This window comes from Gracilinanus agilis, chromosome 3 (genome assembly GCF_016433145.1).
Source record: "Gracilinanus agilis isolate LMUSP501 chromosome 3, AgileGrace, whole genome shotgun sequence".
NCBI classification, from domain to species: domain Eukaryota; kingdom Metazoa; phylum Chordata; class Mammalia; order Didelphimorphia; family Didelphidae; genus Gracilinanus; species Gracilinanus agilis.
Genome location: NC_058132.1, coordinates 620130000 through 620147124, shown reverse-complemented (window position 1 = coordinate 620147124; position 17125 = coordinate 620130000). Strand labels below are relative to the sequence as shown.

At 36.5% G+C, this 17125-nt stretch overlaps 1 protein-coding gene across 2 annotated transcripts in view; it reads left to right on the top strand.

The window, feature by feature from the left end:
* Positions 1 to 17125, top strand: part of FARSB (phenylalanyl-tRNA synthetase subunit beta) — a 79762-nt gene that overhangs the window by 48856 nt on the left and 13781 nt on the right. For both annotated transcript variants that reach the window (XM_044670786.1, XM_044670785.1), the window contains one exon: positions 6510 to 6662. In XM_044670786.1, the coding sequence (XP_044526721.1) occupies positions 6510 to 6662 (153 nt within the window). The remainder of the gene's footprint in view (positions 1 to 6509; positions 6663 to 17125) is intronic.

The following is a 17125-nucleotide window of genomic DNA, read 5'->3' as shown; positions in this document are numbered from 1 at the left end:
ATGGTATGGCTGGATCAAAGGGCAGGCATTCTTTTATAGCCCTTTGAGCATGATTCCAAATTGTCAGCCAGAATGGCTGGATCAGTTCACAGCTCCACCAGCAATGCATTAACGTCCCAATTTTGCCACATCCCCTCCAACATTCATTACTCTCCCCTGCTATCATTCTTCAAGCCCTTTTTAAACTGGCCTCTCCTTACCTTTCAAGTCTTCTAATACCTTACTCCCTTCTACATATTCTTTGATGTGGTGGCGTTGGCCTTGTTGCTCTTTGTCTAACATGACACTGTTACGTTAAGCAAGGCAAGTGATTCCTTTCATGTCCTTCCTCAGACCTGTTTGTTTTCCCAATTTGTCACTAATACTACTGAGTAATTTTGTACCCATATCTAGTCAGGGAGTCCTTTGGCATGTTGTCAGGGGTTAAACATCTAGAGTTTGCTGGTCAAGGGCCACCACTTTGGATTTGTAGTTACCAAGGATAATGACCCAATTATTTTCACTGAAGCTGTTGCCGTAGCTTGGTTTTATTGTTGATTTAAACATTACATATGATAGAAAGGGCTCTGCTGTTTTTTCTCCCTCCTAATGGGCAAATTGATATATATGGAAATTGTGTTCTTGGACTGAAAGGTTGAATATAGGCTTTCACTTTAGGGCAAATTTGTCTCTTTCATAAAATGGGAAAGCCAGCATAGTTTTCACTGTAGTTGACCAAATAGAACCAAACTGAATTACTAATTGGTTTCATTTCCTAATATATCAGTTTAACCTGTTGGGTATCTAAAATACCTACAGCATAAACAAAATGGTAAGCAAAATTACTTAGAGTTTGGGAATGGGAATGTGCATTGAAGGGCTTAATTTGTGAATTGCTAAATAATATGCCAAGAAAAACAAGCAGCTTTTGGAAAGTCAAGCATGACAGGTCTTCATTAAATGCAGACTGAGCTTGATGAGCTCAGTTTTTTCCTTGGTGGGCAGTAAGACTGCCAACATATCCAAAGTCTGACATAAATGACAAGAGAAAACACTTAACTGGAGTGAAGCTATTTAAATTGAGAAGAAGGAAGACATATTCTGTCTTTGTGACATATCGATTACAGAAGTTAATTAGATTTCAAATCTAAGTTGTCTATTTTGGGGGTTGTTCTCCCTCCCCCAAATCCCCCTCTCCTTTAGAGAAAGCTTGAAAGTCTCAGGCAATGTACTGCACAGTTCAGTTTTAAAAGAATGCACTTAGAATTGGGGTTTTAAATTCTGATTACTATACTTAAGTAGTCAGCATAGCCCCAAAATAATTTTCTTTCTTTTTCTATATCTTTGATCATTCTGTAGCTACTCTACACCCTTTTTCTTTACCCATACAATTCCTAGAACTTGATTTTTTTTCACAACCTTCAAACCATCTCTCTCCATTTTTAACTTTTGACTCCTACTCTCTTAAAACTTTTCTTGAATGACCAAAGGAATCACAGAGTTTTAGAGTACAGCTGGAAGGATTGTTTTTGAATCTTCTATGATGAGATAGAGACTTCTTGAAATTGGAAAACAGTGAGAATGATAGTTTTTAAAAAGATACTATAATTATGGGAAAAATGCTTGTCATTAGCAAGATATCATGAAGGCTAGAGCACAGAAATCAGAAAAAGATAATTTTTAATGAGGAAGCTCATTTTTTCTTCCAAGGCTATTCCAAAACTGTTTGTGAAGTCTAGGTGATCATCTAAGAACTAGACATCTTCATCAGATTATAAAATACCCCTCCCAAAAAGTTTTGAGGATTTTTTTTTTTTACTACCACTGTGCCTAGAAAGTTAAGTATTCTTTTTTTTTTTTAAACCTTTACCTTCCGTCTTGGAGTCAATATTGTGTATTAGCTGCAAGGCAGAAGAGTTGTAAGGGATAGGCAATGAGGGCCAAGTGACTTGCCCAAGGGTCACACGGCTAGGAAGAGTCTGAGGCCATATTTGAATTTAGGACCTCCTGTCTCTAGGCCTGGCTCTCAATCCACTGAGCCACCCACCTGCCCCTGAGTCTTCTTTGAGATAATGCAGGATCCTAATAAATTTATCAACATACTAAGAAACAAAATTGTTCTGGAATTATAGAAATTCTTAAATGGAAATGTGATATTCCAGGTAATCTTAAATCATGCCATAATGTCACAGAAAGGGGAAGAAATTTACCTAAGAGATGAAGATGAAAATGTTTCAGAGTCCAGGAAACTCAGCTATTTTAAACACAATCAAAAACCTTATAATGGTATAATGAAGACTAGACATGCAAAAGAAGTTTTCATTAATGATATGTATATGTAATGATATCCAGTATGATAAAAATGCAATTGAATGATAAAGAATCAAAAGATATCTGTTAACATTTCCTGAACTTGTTGCCAGATTGTATAACACAATTTATGGCAAAAACGGGAAGACTGCCCGCAAAATAAAAGTTTTTAAAGTTGTGAAAATGTATAGGACTTACTGTATAAATCAATGTATTTGTTATTTGACATTGCCCTGATTAGTTCCCATACCACTGTGCCTTTTTTAGTTGCCACATCATATTGCTGACTCATATTGTCCATTTCTTCTCATTGTATGTAGATATGGAATGCCAACAGGTGCTTTTCTCTTCTTTGCCCTAAATGTGTGCTTAATGTCTCGGCCCTTCTTCACCTTGTCAGAAGGGCTCACTCATGAAATATGCATAGAATTAAACTCAGTGGTCCTTTGCTTGCATGTTTAATATTTTTAACCTATGTAATCCATCACTTTTTGTGACTTCTCTTGGATTATTAACCCCTAGAAGACAAGTACCAACTGTGGGTGTTTTCTAAAATGTAGTAAGTAATGCAACAAGGATGTCAAGTGCTTTCTGCCTCTAAGAAATTATCCATCAGTTCTTTAGATAGTAAACAGCAAAGGCAAGATTATCTAGAGTTCACATGTGGTATACAGTTCTCTAAAGAAGCCTTATGTCATCTGCCTGGCTTGATTTAATTTCACTGTTTCATTTTTTTGGCATGCAGAATTTCCAATTAATAATATAAAAAAGATGGGTGTAAAAACCATTAACATTAACAGTATGTGAGGTAGCATCCTGCATTCGTTTGTCTGTGTGATGGCATCTAACTGTGTGATACATCATGTTTTTAAAGACAGTTATTTTTACTGTGTTTGGTTCCACATAGTTAAGACCTACTAACGTGACCATGGCATGCTCTGTCATGCATTGAGTATTGTAATTTTTAAAACAGATTAAATTCATGCCAGGTTTATGTTAGCTAAATAAAAATGAACCCGCAAGGTTGTAATTTTCTCATTCATGTGTTTAAAAGGTCATAGATTTTTTTCATATCATTTATCCCATAACTCTTTGGCTTTATCAAAACTTACTGCCTTTCAATTAGGAAAATTGCAAAGGGGGAAAGCATCTTTAATTTCATTATTAGCACAGCTCTTCCTTGGTTTTTAAAGTTTCAAGTAATTGCAGTCTCATTTTAAGACTTTGGTTTATGTTTTTAAAAAATAGTTGCTACATCGATAGTTGGTAGTGTAATACAGGTTTTAGCATTGCCATGTATTACAGTAGCACAGTGGTTAGAATGTCAGGCCTGGAGTCAGAAGGACCTGGGTTCCAGTCTGGTCTCAGATACTTCCTATCTGTGTGACCCTGGACAAGTCATTTACCTCTAATTGCCCATTAAAATAAAAGTAATTGCTATTCTGGGCTCCTGTAGCACCAATCAATTTATGCCTTAATGGAACTCTACAGAAGAATGACAAATGTAGTAATACCATCTACAGTCCTCTTAATCAAAATATGTATCATTGGCCCCATCCATATCAAATACAATGAGATGGTTTCCCAAGCATGACGTTGTTGATATTTCCTAAGGAAGACTTAAGCTCTTCAAGTCTCCTGGCAGGATCGCTCTCCTGATAGCTGAGGCCAAGGCTGGCAAATAAGGCTAGCATTTTGATTTCCTTTGAAATGTATAAGTAAGGAATAGGTGAGAAAAGATTTCCCTTGTCTGCCTTTCTGGCCTGGGTTTTTTTAAGGGGGGGGGGTCAGGGCAGGATAGCAGCTCTGTCATTCTGCCCATTGGGAAGTCTTGCTCTGGGGACCCCCTCCCCTCCCCTATGTCAGCATCGCAACTCCTCAGTAATGTACTGTCTGAAAGAGTGGCCTGGGGCGGTTTGGTCAAGCACATCCCAAGTAGGGCTTGAGCTAGAGCCTTCTGGACCCCAAGGGCAGCCTGGGAATCCCCCAAGGATGTGCTTCCTTCTCACCCCATTATAAGTATCAAGGTAAAAGAGGGCTGCCGGAGCTTCCTCCTGAGCAGGTGCCCATTCCGAGTCTTGGGATTAGTGCCCCTTTTGGGTGCTAGAGGGCGTCATGTCCATTGGCTTCATTACTTTAGTCCTGTAGACCCTTAGCCAGCTGTCTGTCCTTGAGTTGTTTAGAGCAGGCTCTCCAGGCAGTGCTTTGAAGTCTGTGAAATGCATGTGTAATTTAGGCTGCCGTCCTCACAGGCCCATTCTAAAAGCAGAATTGTTTGATGGCGTGACACAAGGAAGAAGGGGCCTGCTAACTGAGCTAGAAAGAACAGAGACGTTTCCATACGATTTGAAAAGTCTAAACAGTTCTTATTTTGGGGTGTGCAGACAGTGAGTTTCCTGTGATATAATATGTTCCTCAGTGTCAAACACTAGAGAATGCGAGTTTTACCTGAAAGATTCTCAAGAGAGGAAAAATTTGTAGTAAATCTAGGTTTTTTTTGCATTGTTTTTTTAATTTCATTGACAATACAAGAAAAGTAACAAAGAAAACCAAAAAAATTAATCTAGATGGAGATTCTTGTAGCATTGGAAGGGCTGTGTTAGCCTGAGTGATTCAAGGCCCCCTTTCCCCCCCCAAATTTGAGATAATGCCTCTTTGGCAAGTTTCAATTCATTTTTATAATTAAATTGGTGGGAAATCTAGTTGATGAGATTGAAGTGGTTTTTATGGTTCCTTTACATACATAGTCTTCTGCACTAAGTAAAAAAAAGCATTTCCAAATTCAGCCTTTTTCTTTGATTATCTTTATGACTCCATCAAGCCTTACCCCAAGTTAGATGTCATTTATTTCAGCTGAAAAAAATAAAAATCTTGAATTCAAAGCATCACTCTGGTCGAGTGAGGTAACTTAGGTAATTTGGACATCCTAGAGAGAGGTAATCAAAGGCAAAGTTTACCAAAATAATGCTTCCTGTTTATAATGCCGAGTCCTTTCAATACTGCGGTGGTGCCCCCTCCTAGCAAAAATGGAACTCCAAAGTGTTTTCAGTACATGTCTGTGTTAAAGTAAAAGCATGTGACCCCCCAAAATGGGTAACACATGGTGAAGATACCCAGAAGCAAGTCAGTAATATAAAAGAGAAAAACAAGTTCTGTTTTAGTCCATTCTTTTAGCTTCAGGGGCTTTGCGTCTGTCTGTCTTGTCTGTTTCTCTTTCCATAGAAATTAGGCTCTTCATTTTGGAATATACATGCAGTTGCTTTAGGGAGCTTATATACGTTTTAACATTAGTACTAGACTTTTTTTCATAGTAACAACAGCTCTATTTATTTGTCCATCAGAAGTGTCTCCTGTGCTAATTTTATAAAGCATTTTGCCTCTCAGAAGAGAAGGGGGTGGGTTATTACACTGTTCATTCTTTGATATCTCTGCTTATATGTTAAATTTGATGGTGAGATCTTAAGAAACTTTAGACTCTCTTTTGACTGAATTTCAAAACAGATTAGATATTTGTAGTTTTTTACTGACTTTTAAACTATGATCCAAGGCATATGGGTTGTTGTTTTTTCTTTTGGTCAGACACCTTTTTATCTTAAAAAATGCACAGTGATGCATTTTGTCCTGATATCAGTCATTTCTAGGAGGACAAAAAAAAATCTTTCCCTCAAAAATCAGACACTACCTTGTAACAAAGAAAAACAATTAAATATAGACATCTGATTATGGTATCTGATAATATATGCGATATTCTGCTTTGATAGTCTATTACTTTCCTGCCAGAAGGAAGGAGGCTCTGGTCATTTAAACACAAATCTTAGGTCTTAAGAATGTGGCTTTCTTTTTAAATAACCTGAGTGTAGTCACATTTATGTATTATATTTATATGTAAATATTGTTTAACAAAAGCAATAATTTAGATATTTATATCCATCTAACTTCTATGGATTTTGTTTGTATGCTCACTTTACATGTGGCTTCTCTTATAGTGTAGTATAATATTTGCAAAATTAAAATGGATAGTTCACTTCAACTGTGCCTAATACCCATTACTTATACTCTGGAAATACAGGAGGTACAGATCTTTTCTGTGAGAATATAGTAATAGAAGCTAGTCTAAGAGAAAAATGTATGATGAAAGTTCAAAATAATTTCTAAAGTAAAGGCTCATGTAACCTCTTGACAAAGAAGAAATGAAACAAACTCTCCTATGCCTTCTCCAGATGTAGGTGCAAGAAACCACAGGCATCTCTGTGCTGTTTATTACAATAAGAACCCTGGGTTTGAGGTTATCCATGGACTGCTGGATAGAATTATGCAGCTACTGGACGTGCCATTTGGTGAAGACAAGGGATACGTGATCAAAGCAGCTGAAGGTAAGCTACCAGCTAAAGCCATAGTGCTTATGGTGAAACAAGAAAAAGATTAACTCATCACCCATTTTGGTGAAAATTTTTGCTTTATTTCAGGTGTTAAAGAGTTTTCCAGAAAATAAGCTTCTCATGTATTTTAACAAAACTCTTTTCAGATTCTTCATAAGCACTGTGTGATGTATTTCTGCCCTAGCTGAGATAGGGCATCCCCAGTTCACATGTACCCTGAATACAGCAGGATCATGGCAGACCCACAAGTCTGACCTGGAATCCTGGGAAATCTACACAAAAGCCACGTACTCAAAAGTTGTCTGCCTGAATCCTTGGGAACAAAGTATAAAGCCTTAGAAGATGTTCAGAAAAATTTTATTTATATTAATTTGAAGTTATAAAATAAGCTAAGTAGGGCTGGGAAACTCACAATCTGAAGCCCAGTTACAGCAGAATCTTTGTTGTGGAGGAGCAGCTCACTAAGGGAGCCGCTTTGTGGTTCAGTCCCGTCTAACTCTTCATGACCCCAGTTATGGTTTTTGGGGCAAAGATACCAGAGTAGTCTGCCTTTTCCTTCTCCAGCTCATTTTATAGGTGAGAAAACAGACATTCAGGGTCCCATAGCTAGTAAGGGCCAGAGGCTAGATTTCAACATTTAGGCATTTCTTACTCCAGGCCTGGCACTCTATCCACTGTGCTACCTAGCTGCTCCAAGGGAGCCAAGAACTATAGGTTTGCAATCTGTATTACTTTTTCTTTCAACACTTCTGACTTTTTTTTTCTTAGACTATATTTAGTCCAGTTTCCTTTTGTGGTTGAGATCCAGAAGCAACCCAAAATGAAAATTTTTGCTACTAGTTTTTTAAATTAGAGCTTTTTGAGTAATTTCTAGTTACTATTTTTGTAATCATTTCTACTTTCTCATATTTTGAATCAAGTGTTATTATTAAAATTTTTGTCACTACTTCTCCCAGTATAAAATTTTGTGGAGAGATTCTGTTTTTCTCCCAGGCTTCTTACTCTGTCTTTAGAGATAGCCATAACTTTATTTGTTTGTGGATCTTATTTCCAAGTGTGCCAAGAATGAAGTTTATAGGTCTCTGTTTGACAAAGTACCATATCTTTAAGGATGGTAATTGATGGGGAATGTTTGAACAAGCTCTGTGGTTTATGATGATTATAATAGAATATTATTGTGCTATAAAGTGATGAGGATAATTTCAGGAAAATCTGGAAAGACCTATATGAACTGATGAAGAGTGAAGTGAGCAGAACCAGGAGAACATTGTACATAATAGTAGCAATATTATATTGAACAGTTATGAATGACTTAGCTATTCTACTTCCAAAGAAAGAACTGAGGGAGTCTGAATGCAGGCTGAGACACATTATATTTTACTTTCTTTCTTTCTTTTTTTGGTTTGAGTTCTCTTCCACAAAATAATTAACATGGAAAAATGGTTTTGTATTATTACACATATAAAGTTTATATCAGATTGCTTGCTGTTTTGAGGAGGGCAAGAGGGGGAAAATTTGGCTCACACTAAAAATAAGGTTAAAATTATCTTTTCATATAATTGAAGGGAAAAAATAAAATATTAAAGGTATGGAAAAAATGGTAATTGAAAGAGTGAACCAGGCAGGTTAACTGATGAAATTAGTTAATAAAAACATCAAATTTCTCAGCCATGCTGTTTGAAGTATAGCAGTGCATTTATTTTTATTTGAGATAGTAAAAAGTGATGATAGTATCTCTGTTAACTGAAAATTAACATCTTCATATTCTGACTGCTTCTTCAAAAGAAACATTTAGATTTTTAACTATTGGTTTTTTCCCCACAGAAGGGGCATTCCTCATATTATGGATGAGGAAGAATGTAAATATTTAAATTTACTTACAGGTTTATCATCACAGATGTACCTGAAAAATGGAAAAAATAGTTAAGTTGAGTCAGAATGTTCTGGTTTTTATTTTAAAAACTTAGAAATTTAGCCCTAATACTGTGTGGTATTATTAACCACATGCATGAAAGCACTCTGAATAATACTTCTGTTTTATTCAGATTATTCAGACACAGTATTTGAAGTTCACTAGCTAATCTTACTGTAAACACTACCTTGGTTTACATTTTTGATTTATACAGTCAATAGAAATTTATGCAGGATTCAAAGCTGGAAGATATCTCATGTAGATCACATAGCTCTGTTCGCTCTCATTTTTTAGCTGAGATGTCTGAGGCTGAGATAGGAGACGTGACTGGACTAACAAGAGGAGAACTGTTATTTGGACCCGGGTGCTCTGTTACCTCACCAGCATTCCTTCCACCATATTCTGTAGCTGCCCTAAAGTTTTCTGTGTTGTTTTTCACTTTATGAACCACTTCAACAATCCTGTGGCATTTGACGTGCCCATAGTCTCAAGACTAGAAAATGGGCACAGACTCAAATCTTCTAAAGCTTTTGTCCTTTCTCCTCACCAGCCACAAGTTGGGAAACTTTGTGACAATTGTTGAATGGCTTGTGAGTTACATTTTTAGTAATGACAGTGTCAATATATATTTTTTATTTAACATGGATATTGCTAGACTCATTCTTTAGGTTCCTTTGAAACATACTTAGGATCTCATTTTCAGAATAGTTTTATAATTCAGATTTTGTGTTTGCATTGCGTTTTAACTTGCCAGATATTTTTATTGAGGTCATACCAAGTAGAAACTCTTAATATTACTTGGTCTGGATCAGCTGATAATACTACATTTTACACAAAGTGGCCTTTTCAGAAAGACATGGTATTAATATCCATCGGCATGATGCACATATTTCACAGTTTTCTTTTCCCTGAAGAACGAGACTATCTTATCCTGAGTGCTTTTAGTTAGGATGCCTTTGGTAAGAAGGCCTTAAGCCAGAGAGAATTAATGTCATCAAGTCTAACAATTTATTTCTCATCCACTAGTAGGGAAGAGTACGTGGGACTGGGGAATTCTAATTGCACTTTGATTATCTGCATCACAAGGGTTATTAGTATGTCTTCTCTGTAGTTCAAAAAACAAAGGCATTGGAAAGTTTATGTGACTTTTCAAAAAGCAATTCAGGAAAAGAACTGATATTAGAGCTCTACACTGTCTGAATCTTTACTGTTTTAAGTCAAGAAGGAAAATTTGTCCCTACCATCCTGTGTAAATATATAGATTCTTGTGGAATTTAGTAGTTGGAGAATTTGTTTTGTTGTATCTTGTTTTGGGGGATTCTTTTTGAATGCCTGTCTGCTGCTGTTATCTTCTTTTTAGTTGCTTTGCAGAATCCTGTTTCTCTAAGGAGAGGTCTGCACTGTATCAAAAGTAGATTAGGAACAGATGAAGAACTACAGTTTCCTGACATCCTTGATTATTAAGTTGTCTTCTATTGCCCTGGCACATGGCATGCTTCTTAATAATTAAAGATCTCTGGTGGTTTTGCTGATTTTAGTTAGACCTGCTCACCAGTGTGAATCTCTTCTAAAGGCAACTGTAGGGACTGACTCCTGGCAGGTACTTTAATTTCCTGCACTCTGTGTAAAGAGCATTGCTAAGTTGTTTGTGTGGGGCTTTGTTTGGGTTCCTGTTATCTTCTGTGGGATTGGGGTGGGTGGAGTGGAAAGGTGCTTTCCTGCTTTGAGAAAATTGTTTCTTACCTTTGTTGTAAGAGTAACCCAGAAATTCATTTTTTTTGATGACTTCATTGCTTCCAAACAGTTCCATTGACATTGAAACTTAACCTTGCCTATGCCGCAGATGGCAGCACTCCCTATCATGCAGTCACTGCAGAAAGCTGCTCATAAAGCCCTTGGCTATAGCAAAAGTTGGAAGACATCGTAGCTTTTGCTCATTTTTTTTATTTGCTGAGCACTCTGCCAATTAAGAACATAAGTGAGATAGAATGTCAAGCAGATGATACAGTAAGGTCAATGGGTGGGTGAAAGAAACAGATCCTCTAACATCTTACCAGGCTGCAGAACATTGAAGGGTTTGAGCATTTCTCTCAGGGCTCTAGTTGTATTTGATCAAATTATTATAGCTTATATCTTTGCCTTTCCCCTTTCATTTTTGTGGGTTTTTTAAAACTAAATTATATATGTTAAAATGCACTTATCCTCTTTGGAAATCATTCCTGGGGAGGGAAAATTCTTAACATTTTTGTGTTTAAAAGTTAGGCGGTGGTTGGATAAATCAGTGAAAGAAGTCGATTCTAGTATAATGGAATGGATTTTGTGTGTGATCCCTTTCACTGAATTAAATGTGTCTTTTCTTTACAAAATATTCTTTTATAGTTCAGTTTTGAGCATAACATTTTTCTTCTGAAATCACCAAGTTAACTTGAGACAATTTAAACCAAGAAGGCTGAATTCAGTATGTCTTTGGGCTTGATTACATCCTTTTCCATGCTTCTCTGACTCAAAAGTCATCCTATGAAATAGAAAATGTGCTTATATGTCTTAGTCTGTGCATACATTGAACTCTTGCCATATGTACAAACCATGGTATTTAAGCACCTTCTGTTACACTAACACCTAAATGGCCATTGACCTGACCTCCAGGTCATGGCCTTTTCCCCCTTTAAGGACACCTGTGAAAGATTCAAGATGCTAGAAAATACGGATGAAATTGTGATGTTCCCCTGGCCTTCACACTGGGTTTTAGTGTAATCTGAGCTTACAAGTGTATGGGAAAACATGCTTTGGGTTGCTTACAGCAGCGAAGGTGATGAACTGATGATTTCTTTTAAGGAAAAGATGAAAGACTAGTATAGGCTGTTCATGTTTTCTGTATTGAGGGCCATTAATCATGCATATTTGTATAGCTATAGGATAGAAATAGGAAATGGGCATGTTAATATATAAAAACAGAAAGATGAAAAAAATCAGAATAAATGAAAGTTTGGCCTAAGAAATACAGTTCACTCATCAGTAAGTAGAATTGTTGAAATAATGGACTGGGGGCCATTTTCCTTTTTTATTAAACAAGATTGTTGTATGGATCATATGAAACAATATGTATGAAACATTTTGCAAACCTTAAGTAGAGTAAATATTAGTCATTATTATTATAGTATATCTTAATGCTGATCTACTTAATAGTGTTTAAATTGTAATGTCTTGATTGCTTTTGAAATTTTGTTTACAAATAATCAACTTTTGTTATTAGGTATTAGTTTTAAGTGCAGTGAGCCATCCTAATGTTTTCTAAGGGATTTAGACATATCTCTTATTTTTTTCATGGACATCTTCCTCATTTCATGTATCCAGTTATTTGCCAAATTTTGTCATTTCTCTCTTCATAATCATCCTTTCTCTTTCTTCTCACAGTAGCTACTGTTCATTTCTTTTGTTCATTTGACATTACTCAAATACTTTCTGCCCCTAAGATCTCCTTTGCCCCAGTGTCACACAGAGAGGTGGCTCTTCTACTTGCCATAATAAGCTCTTCTGAATGCACAAGCAATCCCATTCCATCCTATCTTCTCCAGCAGATTGCACTTGCAATCATTCCTCTCATCTAACAGTGTTCCATTTGATCCCTAACTACTGAATGCTTCCCTCATCTCCCCCATCCTCAAAACCTCTCTATTGGTCTGCCTATCCCCAGTTGTCCCTGTCCTATCTCCTGTCTCCTTTTCGTCTAAACTCCCAGAGGTGACGCTCTACCATAGGCGTCTCCACTTTCTTTCTGTTCACTCTCTTCTTAATTCTTTACAGTCTGGCTTCCATCTGTTGAGATCTATCTATCATCTCTGATAATCTGATAAAGACAGGACACGGGAGACAATCTTGACTGTTAATTCATAGCTGCTTCTCCGAAATGCCATTGAGTCACAAGTTTATTATATATGAAAATTCAAACTCCCTTTCACCCACAAGCACAGAGACTTTTACAGCTCCGTAGATATCGCAATGAGTTTAGACAACACACAGAAACTCAGAAACTTCAGGGTGAAGATGAGAACCAGGCTGGACCTTCAGCTGCGTGATTATCAGCAAGCTAAGTATGAGAATACTTTTCTCAGGGGCAAATGCCCCTGCTAAACTAAGGTTTCAGCCTTGGCTGCATTTCTGACCAAAGGGGAAGAATGTTAACCTCTTAACTGCTAGTTTGCTAGGAACTTAAAGCTTTTCAATAAGGCCACAATACTTTTCAACAAGAAATCACAAGGATCACAAAAGGGATCAAAAGAGAAGTCTCATATTTTTATTTATTTGAGACTCTGTTTCTCTTATTGGCTTCCCACATATTCACCCTTTTTGTTTAAATTGAAGAGGGCATTCACCTGTTGGGCTGCGTGAATCTCTCTTACGAGATCCAAGGGAAGTTTCTCCACTTCCTTTCTGTTCACTCTCTTCTTAATTCTTTACAGTCTGGCATCCATCTTCCTCATTCATTTGACAACTGTTCTCTCCAAAGTTACTAATGATCTCTTTTTTATTTCATATTTTCATATTACATCTAAAACATTAGTTTTTTAAAATTTTAAATTCCAAATTCTCTCCCCTTCCTCCTCATTAAGAAGGCAAGCAGTTTGATATGGGAAATCATGTAAAACATTTTATTATTAAAAATGTATTTATCTTATTAAAACATATTTTCTTATTAGTCATTAGTCCTACTTTTCTAGTTTTCTTATACTGTACTCTTGTTCATATGCTCTTTGGTTTGGTAACACTGGCATCCTGGCTATTCTTCACATGCCACACTCTGTCTCCTGACTAAGCATATTTTCACTGGCTATTCCCTATACCTGGAATGCTCTCTTTGTCCCCACCTTCTGAGAAACCACCCTCTCTTGATTCTATAATGTATATCCTTGAGTCGAGCTCAAGAATTCAGCCAATTATTAATCAATTAACCATTCATGTTGGCCCTACCTCCATGATGGCTGTCTTATAACCAGCCACATTGTCTTCCCAACCTACCCAACTCTACTCTTCAAACTATATTAAGGCTGGAGAGTCCTACCTTGGGGTCTTTGGTCATTGAGAGAGACCATCGATCTAATTTATTGGCTACTGTTAGCCTACCTAATAAATAAATCTTACTCAAACCATTAATCTCTCAGTTTACCTTAATTTTCTAATTTAACAACTGAAATAGATATGAGGGATCTAGGTTGTCTGATTCCCATTCAGGTCACTGTTTTGTAGCAATCTGATTTTTTTTTTTTACATTATATTTAGGAAAATATAGATAGAAAAGATCAAAATTATTTATGTACTACAAAGGAATCTTGTAAACATGAGCAGTAAAGAAAAGAATGTTAAATAAGACTTGTCACCATCAGGTATCAAACACTTAGTACTATCAGCCAATACCATCTTATCTGATGAACTTAATTAAAGGGTATTTAAGATTTTTTTATAAATATATCTCATTTTAACAAAAACTAAGCATACAAATAAATGATATATGGGATGATTCATTGCATATAGAGGATTTCCCCTTGCTTGTTTGTTTTTTTAAAGAACTAGTTCCTTTCCCTCTCCTACCATAGTTAAAATAGCATTAGTTTATATACAGTCTTTCAGACATATATTTATTTCAGAAGCGCTTGTACATTTAAACATCTTTTAATGTCAAGGAATCAAGTCCTGAAAAAATTTTTGCAAGTTGTACAAACTCTTTTCTTTGCTTCTTACTTAGTAATACCTTTCTGACATTTGGGGGAAATTCAAGTATCCAGGTCGGTGGTGATAAACTGAAAGGAAAATAGGGGCCACTGATCCATACTTAAGGATATCTATGGGTCACATATTGGCTTTGTTTTTAAATGTGATATATGCTTTATTGTATTTTTATTTTGTCAAATATTTCCCAGTTATATTTTAATCTGCTTTGGACTGCACCGTAGAGTGTTGTGAACAGCATGTGGCCCGTATGCCTCATATTTGATCCCTCTGTTCTAGTACTTAAAGGTCATCCCTTAAATGCCCAGATTATTATTATTTTTTTACTTTTCTGGGTAGATCTCTTTTATATAGAAATCTGCTATTTGTATGTGCTCTTATCTCCCTAACTAAACAAATTATACTGAACATGATTTTGAATGCATCAGAATTATTATTATGATTAATTTTTGTATTGTATTATAGATAGTTCATGGCCTTAAGTTGAACAAGTTGTTACACTGGGAAGTACTTTGTAACTTTCATTCTTAAATTAGCCCTTTATCTGAGTTTGGTAGTATGTCGTGATCTTTTCCCATAAAAATGGATGCAGAATCTACATTCCTTAACCTTCTGGACAGTGCCTTTTTAGCTCTTCTTTATATGTTGGCTTCCATTAGAATGTAAGCACCTTGAGAGCTGAGACTTAGCTTTCTTTTTACTTATACTTGTACCCTCCAGCACTGTGCCTGACACTTTGTAAACTCTTAATCCTTCCTTTCTCCCTCTGTCCCATCATTTTCTTTTTTTCTTCCTCCTTTTGTTCCTTCCCTCTTCACTCCCCCCTTTCCCTTTGTTCCCTCCTTCCCTCTTCCCCCTTCCCTTCTTCCCTCATTTCCTCTCTTCCTTTTTTGTTACCTAGTTCTTGTCTGGGCTATTTCAGTAGCCTAATAATTGGTCCCTAAACCTTTCCTTTCTCTAATCAGGCCTCTCTATTCTCCCTCGCTTTCCATATCAATCAAATTATCAGATCTTGTGGCTTCTACTTCTGTCTTTGGAAACCATCTTTTTTTTTTTTCCCCTCAATTCACATAGCTACTACACTCTTCCAGGCCCTTAACACATTTTACTGAAGTGGAATTCTTCAAGCACAGGTCTGGTAGAGTTCTTCTGCTGCTCAAAAAAAAGTCTTCAAGGGTTTTTTATTGCCTCCAGGATAAAATGCAAATACTGTCTCCTCTTGTTGATATTTATTACTTCTGCTCCAATTCACCTTTCCCAGTTCATTTCACAATACTTTTCATCCTTTACTAGATGTAAGCTAGACTCCTTTTATCATCCAAACCCATTATTCCATCTCTTGGCTCAATACCTCTGCACAGGTAGTAAGTTCCCCGTGTGTGGAATATATTCTTGCCTCCTCTGTGGCTTGTAGACTCCTTAGCTTCTCTCAGGGGTTCAGATATGGCTTATTCAAAACCTTTCCTGATCTCCTCACTATATACTTCCTTTTGAAGTTGTGAATACTCTATCCCTCCTGAAGTTATCTTGCATTTACTTTTTTTTTCCTTGTCAAATGTAGGCTTTATGTAGAAAAAACTTCCAGGATACAAACATGGAATGGGATTCTCATTGTTTTCTCTTCAGGTGAAGGTTCCCCTCATTCGAGGTCTTCAAGTCAAGTCACCTGCCTGAGCACTTGTAATTGGATATTAGACAGGGGATTCTTAGTTAAAGGTCCATGGTTCTGAGATCTCTTGCATCCCTGAGACGATTCTGTATCATTTCCCTCAGTAGAATGTTGTTCCTTGAAGGCTCAGAGTGTTTACATTTCTGACTTGGTATGTGCATGCCTTGTACCTACTTAAGTTCCTTTTATTGAATTGAAATTTCATCTGAAGAACAATGTAGCTAAATTTGACAAAGTTCATCATCAGAAGATTGGCCACCAGAAGGTGAAATTCTTTTGATCAGTCATGAAAGCCCTGGCCTTTGGTATGGAAGGAACACACAGATAGTTTCCACTAGATCAAAGCAAAGGAATAATTTTATAAATACTTGCATAATTCCAAATAGTTTTTCATTGACTAGGATCTATTCAGGGTATTGTCCCCATAAAGATTTTTTTTTACTAGATCTGTGATTTTATTGGTATCTGCTAATGAGGAATCTTCCTGTCTCCCTGTCCTAATACAGGTTCACACGTGTAGTCTTAGAGAATTTTCCTAGAACAGTGATAGAATGAGTGACGTGCCCAGGATCACACAGCCAGTATGTGTCAGAAGCAAGAATTGAACAAAACTCTGATTCTGAGACTTTCTCACTATACTACATTGCCCCTTGAATTGATAGAAATGGGAAAATTGGCATTTGGATCATGGGTAATTGATATCCTGTTGTCTTTTTAAAATAATAAAAGACTTCCTAGCTCTATGGCCCTGAACAAGTCACTAAGACATTCTTCTGTCTCAAAATTGATACTAAGACAGAAGATAAAAATTTAAAAAATAATAAGATCTGTGATTTTCTTCTGAGCAGTTGGTAGTATGTGTAGCAGTATATACACACAAAATAATGCTCACAACCAAGTTGGATTTATACCAAGAAGTCACTCTTCCTTTGAACAAAAGGCACATTTACAGGCAATTTAGTTGAATAACTTATAGTTATATAAGTAATAACAGCTCGTCTGGATTTGGGGTTAGAGGCTCTGAAGAGTTTGTGACTTGTCTTCATATGGACTATACCAAATCTGTCCTTCCTTCCTTTTAGAGCGTGTAGTAACTTAATTGCCTGGCTCGGTAACAAGAGCTTTACTAGGGGAAAAAAATCATAATTTATA